Here is a 16,115-nt window from a genome sequence, read left to right on the forward strand (position 1 = left end):
CCATAAAGTTACAGAGAACAAAAACATTTCTAGCATATATGTTGATTTGACTTGAAGGAACAATAAAGACATGTGGAAGAAACAGACTAAAACCTCTTTCGAAAATTTTATTGCACAAGCATGGAAAATCTAAATCCAAAATAAAAGGCTTAGAACCACTGGTAACCCTTATCGTTGACATGCAGTATTTATGCATAAATTACCAATGCGTAATAGTTGAGTTGGATTTTTTGGGGGTATTTGTAGAGCTGTTTTCACCAAAAAATGGCCACAATTACAATTACTGTCCCTTGTTTACTGCAAATTGTAGATTGAAAATTTTTACTTTTAATTCATATTTCTTGAGTCTCATTTCGTTTTCTGTTTAGGGAAAACTTCATGATCCAGAAGGCATGGGGATTATTCCAAGAATAGTGCAAGATATTTTTAATTACATTTACTCCATGGATGAAAATTTGGAATTTCATATTAAGGTATAAGACTTGGGGAAAGATTGAGTTCTGTTTTACACCTAGAATAATTTTACTCTGAGAAATAATAAATGTTCTTTTTAAAAAATATTTTAAAAGTTCTTTGGACAGTTACAGTGGAAAGATAATTAGGGTTAGTAAGCTGGGGTTCTTCATACCATTAGATGATCTTGAACAGGGTCACAGAGTCTCTTTTTTGTCTTCACCTCCTCTATAAAAGTGAAGGAGTTTGTTACTAAACTCAGAGGTTCTTGTTGTTGTTGTTCTGGTAAAGGGTTTATTTTTAAGAGAGAGAGTAAGAGACCACAAGTGGGGATGGGGCAGGGAAGCAGAGGTAGAAACAGACACCACCCTGCTGAGGCCCTGGGATCATGTATGACCTGAGCCAAAGGCAGCTGCTTAACTGACTGAGCCACCCAGGTGCCCTAAACTCAAAGGTTCTTACTGTTCTCATGAGTCTAATTCATTTTAGATGAAGATACATAATGGAAATTGCTATTTAGTTACATGAGCAGTTTAGAGAATTCATATCTTCCTGGTAGAACATGAGCTATGGCTGAGTTGTTGATAACTCTGCCCCCTAGTCTGGATCCCAATAACTTTAATGAACAAGTGAATAAATTATTTTAAAATTTTAATCTTTTTTCCTTCATTTCTTTACCTTCAGGTTTCATACTTTGAAATTTATTTGGATAAGATAAGGGACCTGTTAGATGGTAAGTTACAGTTTTGCTCTTAGCATTTTAAAATAGCATGTTACCTTTTTTTAATAGTAGATATGAAATCATTTCTAAGAGACCTATATGAAATTGACTTAAATTGTAGGAAACAGGTATATTTTAAAGTTCTTTTAAAGTTAGTTGAATGCTTTTGACTTGTTGAATAACTTACTTAAAGCACATATTTATGGGTGTTTGTGTTTCTTAGGTAGTAATTAGAGAATTGAATTACAGTTAGAGGTCATGAGTCCTTGTCTTCTGTCAGCTGTCAGTTAGATTCACTGCCCTCAGACAGACTATTAAACCACTCTGGGTTATTGTTATTTTCAAATGTGTGTGGTAGAGGTTGCATTGGACTAAAATTCTATATTGCTCAATTAGTTTGTATTTAAATCTACTGTTTCTGCAGTCTTTTTTTAATAGCGATATGTTGTATTCTTAAAATTTACCTATTATTAGGTCACTTGGGAAAGGAAACAATCAATTGAATAAGCTATTTCATAGCTAGTTTTCGAGTTGAGGAGAATGTTGCTGATACTCTTCATTTTTCTTTTTCAGTTTCAAAGACCAACCTTTCAGTTCATGAAGATAAAAATCGAGTTCCCTATGTAAAGGTACTTATAAAATAATAGAGAATGCTTGTTTAGAAAAGCCCTGTGATAAACAATTTTAAGGCTATTGACATACTTCAAAAACTATTTTGTAGGGGTGCACAGAGCGTTTTGTATGCAGTCCAGATGAAGTTATGGATACCATTGACGAAGGAAAGTCCAACAGACATGTAGCAGTTACAAGTAAGTAGGATGTTTATTAACACTAGTTAAGGTACAAAGCCGCCTTAAAATGTCTTTATGAAGTTGATTAACTTCATTAGATTTCTTTGTAAAGTAATGCTTTAGAAATTATTAGTAAGGGAAAACCATGTTTGCTTACAGTTGTTTGTGTTATTTCATTGCAGATATGAATGAACATAGCTCTAGGAGTCACAGTATATTTCTTATTAATGTGAAACAAGAGAACACGCAAACAGAACAAAAACTGAGTGGAAAACTTTATCTGGTTGATTTAGCTGGTAGTGAAAAGGTAAAATCTTTATATTTTGGTATATACTTAAGCATTTTTAAAAACTTTTGCTTGAATTTGGACTTTGACATTATTTGTTGTTAACATGTTAAAAACTATAAAATTGGATTTGCTAATATTTCTGAGAGTTAAAAGCTTTGATGACCATGCTTAACCAGTTCCAAATTACTGTCATTTGGGCCATAGTCCAGTTCAGTCAATAGGTGTTACCTTTGACTTAAGGTGTATGATTTTATTGAGGATTTTGTTTAGCATATATTGTTATAAATTTTATTAGGTATCCTTTTCCTTAATTTTGTTACCTGTTACCATACTGGCTGTGGGCTCCCTGTGAAAACTGGTAACTATCCATTAGTCTTCTCTGGTTTGGTTGTACCCCTTTCTTTCCTTGGTTGATTATTTAATAATTACAGACTATACCATATAACAGTCTGATTCTAGTTTATGCGAAGATTAAAATAAGTTCAAATATTTTAATAATTGATCTCTGTACCCATTTTGGCCGTTTTGCTAATTTTTCTTCTGATTAAAATGACATGGCTGTTCCCTTTTACTTAAGTCTTAAACACATCCTTCAAAGCCTGTCTTTGATTTTTGCGAATTCTGAGAGGTGTTTCTTCGGCCAATATTGTTAACATACTATTTTATTCTATCTTTAATATATGTATTTCACATCTTTTAAAAAGAAGTTTGCTTTTATATTTAAATACAGTCTGTAATAGTTACAGTATCCACATTATACTTTAGCAAATGTTAAAAGCTTCCCCTTTTTTAATGAAGCAAAGGGGGTTAACAAATAGTAAATGGCAAATGTACATATAAATTTGTTATTTTCAAGAGCACAAATTTGAAATAAAATTTGTTAACTACTTACTGACATTCTTGTCATGCACCTAGTTACTTGACCAAGTTCTCAGAAGTCTAATGCTCAAGAAATAGTGATAGTTTAGAATAAATACTTGGCAAATAAAATCATGAAGGTTTTCGTGTTGTTGTTTGTTGGCTATTGATGACCTGAACTTTTTAGAAAATTTGAAGAGCTTAAAATTTTGTTTCATTCTTTTGAAATCATATATGTAGGTTAGTAAAACTGGAGCTGAAGGCGCTGTGCTGGATGAAGCAAAGAACATCAACAAGTCCCTTTCTGCTCTTGGCAATGTCATTTCTGCTCTGGCTGAGGGGAGTGTGAGTGCACATTCTTCTCTTTCCTTGTCGTTGTCTTCTGGGGATCCATATGGTAGATGCACGGATGTTTGAGTGAAAGATTCGGTGTGTTTGAATCAGTGTGTGTGAATTAGTTGTCTTACAGGAATTTATAGTATTAGTATGTAGATCTTAGTTCTCCTCTTAATATTAATCTGTTAAAATAACCAAAATCCCTTTGTAACTTACTTAAAGTGTAACATATTTCTGTAACAAATTTTATTCCTTAGAAACCCATTGGTCTTCTATGTTTTTTATGTTCATAGACATATGTTCCATATCGAGATAGTAAAATGACAAGAATCCTTCAAGACTCATTAGGTGGCAACTGTAGAACCACTATTGTAATTTGCTGCTCTCCATCATCGTACAATGAATCTGAAACAAAATCTACACTCCTGTTTGGTCAAAGGTTAGTTGTTAAAATACAAAGTGTAAATGACAGGTCTTTTGTTTATTAAGTCTAGGAAAATGCGGGTAGGTATTACTCAAATCAGTGCATTTTGTAATATGCTAGACAACTTTTTAATTGAGAGATAATATAAACAAGGTCCAATTTTAAAGCTGCTTGGATTTGAATTAAGTTTTAGTATATATCAAAGGCAAATGTTAACTTCAGTCAAATTTATATGAGAAGCAGGGCACCTGGGTGGCTCAGCGGGTTAAGCCACTGCCTTTGGCTCAGGTCATAATCCCAGTGTTCTGGGATCGAGTCCCACATCGGGCTGCTTGCTCAGCAGGGAGCCTTTTTCTCTCTCTGCCTCTCCCTGCCACTCTGCCTGCTTGTGTGTTCTCTCTCTCTGACCAAAGAAAAAAATTTATATGAGAAGCTTTAATTTAGCATTAGAGAAAATAAGCATTTAAATCAGATAATAAAGAAAAGCTTGACAAATATAATCCTGTATTAGCCTGTTGACATACGTGATAGGTTCACATAACGAGATAGCCAAATATGAATTGCTTAACCTAGGAAAGTCGGTAGTGGTGTTTTATCTTTGACCTTCAACAGTAATTTTTTTATTATTATTAATTTATCCTTGCAAATGAATTGGGAAAATAGGGGCCCTTGTTTTTTTATCCTCATCAGGTTTTTTTGGTTTTGTTCGTTGTTTTTTTTTTAAGTTATTCACAAATTTGAGAACTGACACAAATTTATTTAGCTTGTGAATAAGCACTATAGTAATTACAGTTCTTTGTATTTAGTTATAAAGATAATTAACAAGAATAGTCAAATTGCATAGCCAAAAATACATATATATGCACACACACCCCCCTTCATATATATGTAACACGTATGGATATCAATTGAAAATATTTAATTCTAATTACATTTTTTTTTTCCTGCAATTACTTCTCTTAGGGCCAAAACAATTAAGAACACAGTTTGTGTAAATGTAGAATTAACTGCAGAACAGTGGAAAAAGAAGTATGAAAGAGAAAAGGAAAAAAATAAGACCCTGCGGAATACCATTCAGTGGCTTGAAAATGAACTCAACCGATGGCGTAATGGTAATAATTTATGAATATGTCATTTGGAGTTTGTTGAATATGAATGTAAAGCTATTTTATAAAATTTGAGGCTAATAACAAATATAAATAAAAATTATAAACCATATCCATTTTTAGTTTTTAAGAATTAGGGATCATCAATTAAAAATTAATAAAATCTTTTAAATCCTAATTTTATCTGTAATGATAAATAGAGGTACAGAGGCCATTTTGGAAGCTATAGTAGTCACAGATGGCAAGGTTCCTACAGTAGGGTGGAAGCAATAAAATTTATAAGATTTAGTGACTGGATTTAGAAGATGGAGGTGAGTCGAAAGTAATTGCAGCTTCTCAAATCTCAGACTGAGCTGCTAAGAAAGTTGGTGAGAGCTGTTGAAATTGAATAAAATTGTAATTCATTTTAGACAGGTGGATAGTTTATTAATTATGCTTTCTCTTATTTTAGGAGAGACTGTGCCTATTGATGAGCAGTTTGACAAAGAGAAAGCCAACTTGGAAGCTTTTGCAGTAGATAAGGATATTACTATTACCAATGATAAGCCAGCAGCTACAATTGGAGTTACTGGAAACTTTACTGATGCTGAAAGAAGAAAGTGTGAAGAAGAAATTGCTAAATTGTACAAACAGCTTGATGACAAGGTAGGTATTGTTCATGTTTTAGTTTGTTTTAGAATGTTATGGCATAGGTATTTTTATTTTTAATTTTAATTTTAATGTATATAGGTCCCTTGGACCTATATACATCTTCTTTGGTTTCTGTTAACCTTGTGAAAATCATTGTAAAGTTGACCCTCAGATAACACTTGTTTGAAATGCATGGATCCACTTAGATACGGATTTTTACAATAAATACAGTAATATACATAAATTTTTCTTATGATTTTAATAACATTTCTTTTCTCTAGCTTGCTATATTAAAAATATGAATTATATTTAAATATAAAATAAAAATTTTATATAAGATATATAATTAACTGTAAATACAAAATATAAATATAAAATTAAAATATAAATAATTTAAAAATATAAATATATATAATACATTAACAAAAAATATGTATTAGTTGTTCATTGGTAAGCTTTCCATTCAGCAGCAGGCTAGTAAGAGTTAAAAAAGTTTTTGGTAAGTCTGAAGTTATATGTGGATCTTTAACTCTGTTGTGGGGGGGCGTAGTCAGCATCACTAACCCTCAGGTTATTCAAGGGTCATCTGTATTAATAAAAATACAAAATTACAGTTTCTGTTTTAGTGCAGAAACTGTGAGACATAATTATTTTTTCCCTTTAGAAGAATTTTCAAGAGGAAATTCGGCATTGGGTCATTGGAGAGCCTAAATGAAACGATTTCTTAGAATCAGGGATCTAAAGACTCAAAGGTGATGCAGGAGATTAGAGAGGGAACAAAATAAAGTGGAAATAATGTTTTCCTGTTTTGATTATGTCCGTTAGTAGTGTGAAAAATAAATTATGAACCAGAAAAAGAAGGGGAAAACAAGAGCAGTGGAGAGATTGGAAGTAAATAGTTCTGGTTTTGGTTTTAGGTGATATTTTATATGTATTTTAAACAGATACGGCAGTTTTGGAATAGCTGCCTGGCCATAATTTTCAGTAATAGATTTAAACGTTTTTTGTTTTTGCATTTAAGCTATTTTTTTATAAACAAGCCTTTTTAAATTGGGTGATGTTACAATTATTAATTGAAAGAAATTCCATCTATTTCAACTTTTTTCTAGGAGATTGAAATAAGCTATGCTGAATTTAGAGAAACAGTTTTGAAATATTTTGGTCGGGGGGATAATAATCTTACTATTTGTATTAGAAAATAGAATTTGGTTGTGAGCTACTTTGTTAATTTATTACTACTTTAAAACTCTAGGATGAAGAAATTAATCAACAGAGCCAGTTGGTAGAGAAACTGAAGACACAAATGTTGGATCAAGAAGAAGTAAGTTGAATACCTTACATACTGCTTTCAGAAAAACTTTATAGTTTGTCACTGTTATTTAAACATAAAAGGACCTACAGAGCTTAGAATATACTGGATTACATCAACAAGTTTTTTTAATATTCCTGTGCTTCACTGAGCATATGATACATCATTGGATTAAAGCAAAGATTCACTTCCTCTTAAGGTTTTTCTGTTTTTTCAGTTTGAGTTCTAACTGGAGGGGAGAGGAAACTTTTTTCAGTATTCTATTCATATAGTTCTACTGGAGTTTTTAACTCTGTCTTCTACTTTCCTTGCTTGACATACAGTGCTGTTTTACGTCCTTATTCTCCCCCAAAACATGTCTTACTAATTCTTGAGAAAGACTTATTACACTGAGCTGGGATAACTTGAGACTGTTCCTCCCTTTATGGAGAGTATTTCCACATGTAAATGAAGGAAGAAATATTAAAAACACAATGTTGTATTGTCATTCCTCACTTAAACACACATACAGGTTTAAAGGGATAATTAAAGAAAGAAAATAACTGATCTCTGAATTGCTTGGACCTGTCTCTAATAATTGTATAATTTAAGGTATGACTTACTATGGGATTGAGAATGTCATTGAATGAAACATTTTTTATTCCTCTCTTACCATGTCTACCTTCATCATACCTGTTCATTTTTGCCTTCTTTACTTTGATAATAGTCCTTTCAAGTTCCTCTTTAGTTTGTCACCTAGTTCAGACCCTCAGTTTATCTTATCTGGCAGAGCAGGAGGATAATTAAAAAATGGTACTTCATTCAAGGTTTGTTTTGGAGATGGGGGCAAAGATTATATAGCTTCAATAAAGAAGAGATAGCCACCATCAGTCAACTTAGTCCTGGTCACATCATCTTTGTACTTCAGTTATGGCATGTTTTCTCAGAAAGGTCACTAGTAAACATCTTACACAATTCTTCATTATAATATTCTGTGCTGTGTGTTATAGTACATTTAGCATGCCTGGCCCCGCTTCTAAGTGCCATTAGCATTCTGCACCATTAGAAAAAGTCCTACAAATTTCCAGATGCCTCTCCCTGCTTAAAAGCCACTGACCATAGACGTTTGCAGTATTCTGCTAACTAGCCTCTTGGCTTCTCTGCAGTTCAAAATTTGTATGTTGATGCTAAGTTTTCCTGAGGCATAGCTCAGGTGCTACCCCTTTTTGACCAAAGAAAATCTAAACTTTAAAGCGTGTCTTCTAAACATCTACTAATTTCTTTTTCTATCTTCATTATTCATGAACCTAGTATGCCTTTTCCTTTCCATTAAATTAATTTGTACATGACTAAAATTGGCCAATTCTTGCCACCTTCTTCATGAATAATCTACAGAAATACTCTGTTTTAAATACTACCAAGCATAAATAAATACATACATACGTACTGCCAAGCACTTTGTCACGTCCTCTCCCTCCTTTATGGCTCTTAGTTAACATTCCGTCATGTATTGCATCTATTTATGTACCTTTTTTTCTTCTACTAGATTCTTCAAAGACAAAGTCTTTTTAATTTTCTTGCTGTCTCCCACAGTGTCTATCACAGTGCCTGCATGTAGTAGTCAGTAAATCTGTTGAATGAATAAGTGTTCACACAGTTAATAGCATCCACATTTTATTCTTTGTTAAACTTGTATACCTTTTTAAAACCTGTATACTTTTACTCTTTCACGTAGCTTTTGGCATCTACGAGAAGAGATCAAGATAACATGCAAGCTGAACTGAATCGCCTGCAAGCAGAAAATGATGCCTCTAAAGAAGAAGTAAAAGAAGTTTTGCAAGCCTTAGAGGAGCTTGCTGTCAATTATGATCAGAAATCTCAGGAAGTTGAAGATAAAACTAAGGAATATGAATTGCTTAGTGATGAACTAAATCAGAAATCGGTAGGTTATAATTCTGTTTTCTTAATATTTTAATAAAAGTATTCTTAATTGAAATTAACTAGCTTCTTTCTAGTAAGCTTAATACTGATAGTATCTGTTCTTAAGGCATTCCAAGCCTCAACTTCAGTTCCTCCTTTATATAAAACCTTAGAGGTGAAGGAAGAGAGTTATCTTTTAGTTCCTGAAGATCTGTTAAAAGGTAGTTAAAATGCCATTTGAAGGGCACCTGGGTGGCTCAGTTGGTTAAGCGACTGCCTTCGGCTCAGGTCATGATCCTGGAGTTCCAGGATCGAGTCCCCACATCAGGCTCCCAGCTCCACGGGGAGTCTGCTTCTCCTTCTGACCTTCTCCCCTCTCATTCTCTCTCTCTCTTTCTCTCTTTCAAATAAATAAAGAAATATAAATTAGAATATATAATTATATATTGTTTTTTATATATATAAATATATATTATATATTTATATCAATATGTAATATAATATATTATTATATTATATGTTATATAATATATTGATATAAGTATATGTATATATAAATATATAATTTATATTTATACCTAATTTCTTAATATTTTATGTATTTATATTTTATATATAAAATAAAATATATTTTCTATATTATGTATAATATATACAAATATATATAAAATAAATATAAATTAGAAACAAAATATATATTTAAAAATGCCATTTGAAGACTTGTTGGCTGTTCCTAATAGTCTTATGTTAAAGGAAAAATAAGTTTAACTTCTAATTGTTCAGTAATGTTATTAGATGACTGTTAAGTAAGAAATGTGCACATAAAAATAAGAGAAGGAGACACAACTTCTGTAACCTGGGTTTTGTTTACTGTTACATTCCCAGCGCCTGGTGTAGAGCCTACCTAGCACAGTGAAGGCTCTTCCTTGCAATTCTGCAATAAATAAGCATCTTTATTTGTTATCATTGCTATAAGACAGGATTTGCCACCCTCCTAGAGTGATCCCAAAGGTAGTATATAACTGTGATTGTGACTACTGTACTTGCAGTAGCATCATGGAAGAGCTCTCTTACTAATATTTTATTACTATCAATACCAACTTCTTGTCCAGAAACCACATTTAGAGTTGAACTCAGTGTCAGTGCACTACTTATTTCCCTATTCGTGTTCACCTATTTAAAGAAAAGCAGTCAATACTATTTTTAAATGTTTTCATGCCCCTGATGAGAAATTCATTTTTCCCTGTTAATCTCCAAAGTAACAATTTAATAGCATGGAGGTCAAGGTGCCCCTATAACTCTTACTGAGTTCACATTATTAGCACATCAAATTACCGTTTGGAAGAACAGCAGGAATTTCTTACAACTCTAAGCTGTAAGTTGGTCTTCAGTCACCAATTTCAGTCTTTATGACAGTTCTGTCTGTGTCTCAGTTACAAAGCTGAATCTGTCAGCACTACATTGTAGTAGAAGTTAGAAATCTTACAGTGTTCTGTATCTTTTTATATGTGTACAACATTGCTACTCATTTGTTAGAGAAAGTATCTGGTGATTTAGATATTAATTCTCGCTACCTTATGAGACTTAAGATATGCCTGGTATTTTAGATTAAACTGGGTGGGCACACTACTGGTACTCAGAAACTTAGGGAAATGTCCGGAAGAAACAACAAACCGAAATAGTGGCATCTTTATTAAAAGCAACTGCATTTTTTAAAAAAGATCTTATTTATTTATTTCACAGATAGAGATCACAAGTAGGCAGAGAGGCAGGCAGAGAGAAAGAGGAGGAAGCAGGCTCCCCACTGAGCAGAGAGCCCAATGCAGGCTCGATCCCAGGACGCTGGGATCATGACCTGAGCCAAAGGCAGAGGCTTTAACCCACTGAGCCACCCAGGCACCCCAAGCACTGCAGTTTTTAATTCAACTTACTGACTTTTACTATCTGACATGTGGTATAATGATTAGTTTTAATGTGGCCAAATTGGGTTGGACTTTTCAAAATTATGGTGACTTTGTTGCTGCTAAAGCAGCTGTTATTTTAAACTTAATTAAATTCAGTAATGCTGCTTCATCACTATCTCCTAGATATTTGCTTATGTCATAGTATCAAAGAAGCAGTAATTATCAAGTGGACTTTTCCAGTGACTATGTATATAGAAAATAGATAAAAACATACAAACCATCTAGAAAGTTCAGTACTATTCTAACATTATTTTGCTCAGACTCTGTTTTCAAAGATAAGACATACTATGGTAATAAAAGAAAATTCAATCTAATTATTTTGGAAGTTTCTCACTTCTAGGTAGAAAACATAACCCAGTCTCAAAAATTAGTGAAATGGGGGGATGCTTGGGTGGCTCGGTTGGTTGGGCGACTGCCTTCAGCTCTGGGGTGGAGCCCCATGTTGGGTTCCTCCCTCTGCTTCAGCCGCTCCCCCTTCCTGTGTTCTGCTCTTTCATTCTCAAATAAATAAATAAAATCTTAAAAAATATATATAGTGAAATGGTACAAACTATCTGGTTTTCAAAGAGCATAATCTGGCTACTTTATAAAGTCTGTTAGGTCTAAAATATTTTCTAAGTTTAAACTGGGAGCTATCCCAGAACTCAGTAGATCAGTTAGTTCAAAAAATTGAAAGTAGAAAATAATGCTTTTGTGAGTCCTGGGTGAACTGAAATACCTGTCAATATTTGAAGTAATCTTTCACTTACTAGGTTTAACTGTGCCTTTTGTCTTGGGTTCTGTTAGGCAACCTTAGCAAGTATAGATGCTGAACTTCAGAAACTTAAGGAAATGACCAACCACCAGAAGAAACGAGCTGCTGAGATGATGGCATCTTTACTAAAAGACCTTGCAGAAATCGGAATTGCTGTAGGAAATAATGACGTAAAGGTAAGTATACTAACCAAATACTAAGTATGGTTATCAGTAGAGAACTCATACTTCTGTTTACTGCTTAACTTTTACAAGGTTCTTTTCATACCCATTATCTTATTCAAAATAACAATGTGTGGTAGATGTAGGTATTAATTTCATTTTAAATAGGTGAGGAAAGAGGAAGAGAGTAAGAGATGCTCAAAAGCAGTATCATTTATTTGGATCCCATGTTTGGTTCTTTTCTCTACCATGTAAAGATTTTTCGTTTAGAGATTATGTTAAATTACTGTACATCAAAGTGTGTAACTGGGGCAACAGTGAAGATTAGCTCAGGGAGTTAATTTGTAAATGAATTGGCCTGTGGTTGCTTTTAAATGTTTGAAAAGATAAAAAAGATGAGCACTACTAATTTTAAAGTTCTACTATGAAAAATTTCAGACATGTGACAGTAGAGAGAATAATACCTTGAACTTCAGAGTTACTAGTAATCAAAATGTTGCAGTACCTATATGCCTTTTATTCTTTCTAATCTTTTTTAGGGTACTAACATTGGTTATGTTAGCACTAGGCATGTGATAAGAAGAAAAGATTAGTGACCTAGTAAATTTTTAAACTTAGAGCAAAAAAAGCAAACTAAAACTCTTAACTGCAAACACATGTATATAATATGAAAGATTTGTATGTTGCAGTAGGTATTTGTTTGGACTTTTTCTTCTGGATTAAAGTTTAATTAGTAACAAAGAACAAACTTACGCTAGGGTTTATTGTGACAGCCTACTAAGAATAAGATGCCCAGTTTAACAAGATTTGAAAATGAAATAAAAGTTTCCAATATGGAGTACACGTTACTAATGTTAGTTGTTATTTAAAGCTGCTGTGTGTTGATGGAGACAAGGATTCGTCTCCTAATACATCATTTTTTAATGTTGTCTCATGCCGTTGAGACAAAAGAAAAATGGTAAATACTGGGTGACTTGACGTACTCTTTCTTCTCTCCAGAATGTTCCATCTGAACATTGAGGGTGAACTAATGTGATAGAGCTATATGGGACTCCTCGGGGATGGAAAAGTAAATTTACTTCATATCATTAAACATGAGATAGGTGTTCAAAATTTGTTCTATAGATTTGTGTCTTCTTTTTATTTTTTTATTTTATTTTTTTAAGATTTTATTTCATTTGAGGGACAGAGAGAATGAGCAGGGCAAAGGGGAGAAGCAGGCTCCCCGCTGAGCCAGGAGCCTGACAAGGGGCTCATTCCCAGAACCAGGGATATGACCTCAACCAAAGGCAGATGTTTAGCTTTCTGAACCACTGATGCGCCCCAGAGGTTCTTTTTAGAAAAGTCTTTCCATTTTATGTTCAACTAAGTCTTAATTTAAGTGAAAAAGTGGTAAAGAGAAAAGAGAAGGAATTGTTTATTTTCGGTAGCAGTGCCATTGATAAAATACAGTTTCCTTGACTCCCTAGACTGGTTTTTTTTTGTTTTTTTTTTTTTAAAGATTTTATTTATTTATTTGACAGAGAGAGATCATAAGTAGGCAGAGAGGCAGACAGAGAGAGTGAGAGGGAAGCAGGCTCCCTGCTGAGCAGAGAGCCCTATATGGGACTCGATCCCAGGACTCTGAGACCATGACCCGAGCTGAAGGCAGCAGCTTAAACCACTGAGCCACCCAGGCACCCCCCTAGACTGTTTTTTTCACTATACCATTATAGCATTTTGATCCAAGTCAGCCTTGCAAATAGGTTCTTAAAAAAAAAATGGATTCTCAGTATTTTTTGTCATTTTTATGTAATTCTTTTTCTCTTAACATGATCATTAAGCATTGCTTGAGCTTTATTAACTTTGTGGTTTTTACATTATGATTCACTCTTTGCGTCGTACGGTTAATGGATTTTGACAGATGCATGATACAGAACCACCATTACAGTATAGTTATATATATAGAACAGTTTTACCTCCTTTACAAATCTCTTGTGCTTTTTGCCCTATTAACCCCTCTCCCCTGAACAACAGCCAGTGTGATCTTTTCAGTATAGTTTTGCCTTTTTCAAAATACCATATAGTTGGAATCATACAGTATTTTTCATTTTCAACTGGCTTTTCTTAGCAACATGCAGTTAAGTTATTTCATGGCTTGATAGCTCATTTCTTTTATCACCAGATACTCCACTATGTGGATATACCAGTTTATCCATTCCTCTATCAAGGGCCATCTTGGTTACTTGAGGTCTTTGGCAGTTACACATAAAGCTGCTATAAACATTCGTATGCAAATTTTCCTGTGGACATAACTTTTCAATTCAGTTGGGATAAAAATAGCTAGGAGCGTAATTGCTAGAACATATGTTAAGAGTTGGCTTTATAAGAAACCCCCAAAGTGGCTGTAGCATTTTGTATTCCAGTCAGCAGTGAATGAGCACTCTTGTTACTTCACATGCTGACAAGGATTTGATGTCATCAGTTTTTTGGTTTGAGATGTATAGTGTTATCTTATTGTTTTAATTTGCAGTGGGATTGTTTGTTTTCTTATCTTGAGTTTTAAAGAGATCTCTGTATGTTTTGGGTAGCAGTCCTTTATAGGTAAGTGTTTTGCACATATTCCTCCCAATCTGTGGCTTATCTTTTCATTCTCTTAACAGTGTCTTTTACAGAGCAGAAGTTTTTAATTTTAATAAAGTTTAGCTTACAGATTTTTTCTTTCAGGATTGAGTTTTTGGCATTGTATCTAAAACTTATGTCCAAACCCAAGGTCATGTAGATTTTCTCCTGTTTTAGAGATTTTTGGTTTTATGTAATTTACATTTAGGTCTATGATCCATTTGGAGTTTTCTTTCTTCTGTAAGGTATAAGGTCTGTCAAGCTTTGTTATTTTATGTCTGGATTGATAGTTTTTCTGTGACAGCTCATTGAAAAAACTGTCCTTTGTCCACTGAATTGCCTTTGCCCCTTTGTCAGAGATCAAATGACCATATTTGTGTGTGTCTGTTCCTGGGCTCTATTCTGTTCCAATTACCATCTGTTATTTTGCCAGTCCCACACCATCTTGATTACTCTAGCTTTATAGTAAGTCTTGAAGTTGAGTAGTATCAATCCTCTGACTTTGTTCTTTAGTAGTGTTTGGCTATTCAGGTTTTTTGCCTTTCCGTTTAAACTTTAGTGTCTGTTGATAAACTTGCAGGGATTGTTATTAAGATTATGTTAAATCCATAGATCAAGTTGGGAAGAACTGACATCTTAATATTGAGTCTTTCTATCCATGAATATGGATTATCTCCCATTTTGTTTAGTTCTTCATTGATTTGTCATACTGATTTTATACTTGCTATGTTACATCTATGCCTAAGTATTACTTTTTTCTTTTCATTCTAATGTCTGTGCCACTGTTTTTAATTTCACATTCCTTTCTTCATTGCTGGTATAAGAATGTGACTTTCGTAAGTTAATCTTGTATTCTGCAATATTAACTATAATGGCTTACTATTTCTAGACGTTGTTTGTTTTTTTTTTTTTTTTTAACGTTGTTGTTTTTTAAACAATCCTATCCTCTGCAAACAAAGGCAGTCTTATTTCTTCTCAAACTCCACTTAATTTTGACACTGAATACTGTACTGAAATTTTTAATGAAACTTAGGGAATGTACAGTCACCACGGTTCTTCTTTATTGAAATTAAAAGTCATCCTGTCTCTGTCCCTAAACATCATTACTAAGTTTTATACTGGGCTTACATATGATTATCAATGAAGAGGAAATCTAAAAATTGAAAGAGGCAGTGTCTTCAGTTTGTTTTTAGGTTGCATTTGTTTTCCTTTGTAAGCATGTATTAACATTAAGTTTTAGAAAACAAGGAAAGTAGAAATTAAGCTAAGTTTACTTGCCCTTTATTAAAAACAATATTTAATGAAAGAAAAGCTCTATACTTTTTATGAATATTGGGTAATACTTATTTTGTTAAAAGATTTTGGAGTCTAATTAGGTAACCACAAACTGGACATTTTTGTTTTTAATTTTTTATTTTATTTTTTTCTTACAGCAGCCTGAAGGAACTGGCATGATAGATGAAGAGTTCACTGTTGCAAGGCTGTACATTAGCAAAATGAAGTCAGAAGTAAAAACAATGGTTAAACGCTGCAAACAGTTAGAAAGCACACAAACTGAGAGCAACAAAAAAATGGAAGAAAATGAAAAGGAATTAGCAGCATGCCAGCTTCGTATCTCTCAAGTATGTATAACAGAACAAAGTTTCTTCACTTTGAACAGCTATGTATACATTTTATTGATTATAAAAATTTTAAGGAAAATGACCTATGGGTTATTTTGGGTAACAATAAAAAGGTCAATTGGTTTTTCCTATGTTCACTGCAGTATATGAGTGAATTTAACTGGGTTATATTTAGTGACATGTATATGTTATATATA

General features: G+C 33.2%; 1 protein-coding gene across 1 annotated transcript in view; it reads left to right on the plus strand.

Annotated features, from left to right (window-relative positions):
• KIF5B (kinesin family member 5B) overlaps window positions 1-16,115 on the plus strand; it is a 49,789-nt gene that overhangs the window by 21,555 nt on the left and 12,119 nt on the right. Inside the window, exons 4-16 of the mRNA XM_046011711.1 lie at window positions 369-473; window positions 1,138-1,186; window positions 1,748-1,803; window positions 1,896-1,983; window positions 2,148-2,272; window positions 3,353-3,457; window positions 3,742-3,887; window positions 4,836-4,984; window positions 5,430-5,623; window positions 6,861-6,929; window positions 8,632-8,838; window positions 11,567-11,710; window positions 15,730-15,918. Of these exons, the coding sequence (XP_045867667.1) occupies window positions 369-473; window positions 1,138-1,186; window positions 1,748-1,803; window positions 1,896-1,983; window positions 2,148-2,272; window positions 3,353-3,457; window positions 3,742-3,887; window positions 4,836-4,984; window positions 5,430-5,623; window positions 6,861-6,929; window positions 8,632-8,838; window positions 11,567-11,710; window positions 15,730-15,918 (1,626 nt within the window). The remainder of the gene's footprint in view (window positions 1-368; window positions 474-1,137; window positions 1,187-1,747; window positions 1,804-1,895; window positions 1,984-2,147; window positions 2,273-3,352; window positions 3,458-3,741; window positions 3,888-4,835; window positions 4,985-5,429; window positions 5,624-6,860; window positions 6,930-8,631; window positions 8,839-11,566; window positions 11,711-15,729; window positions 15,919-16,115) is intronic.

This window comes from Meles meles, chromosome 7 (genome assembly GCF_922984935.1).
Source record: "Meles meles chromosome 7, mMelMel3.1 paternal haplotype, whole genome shotgun sequence".
Lineage (NCBI taxonomy): Eukaryota > Metazoa > Chordata > Mammalia > Carnivora > Mustelidae > Meles > Meles meles.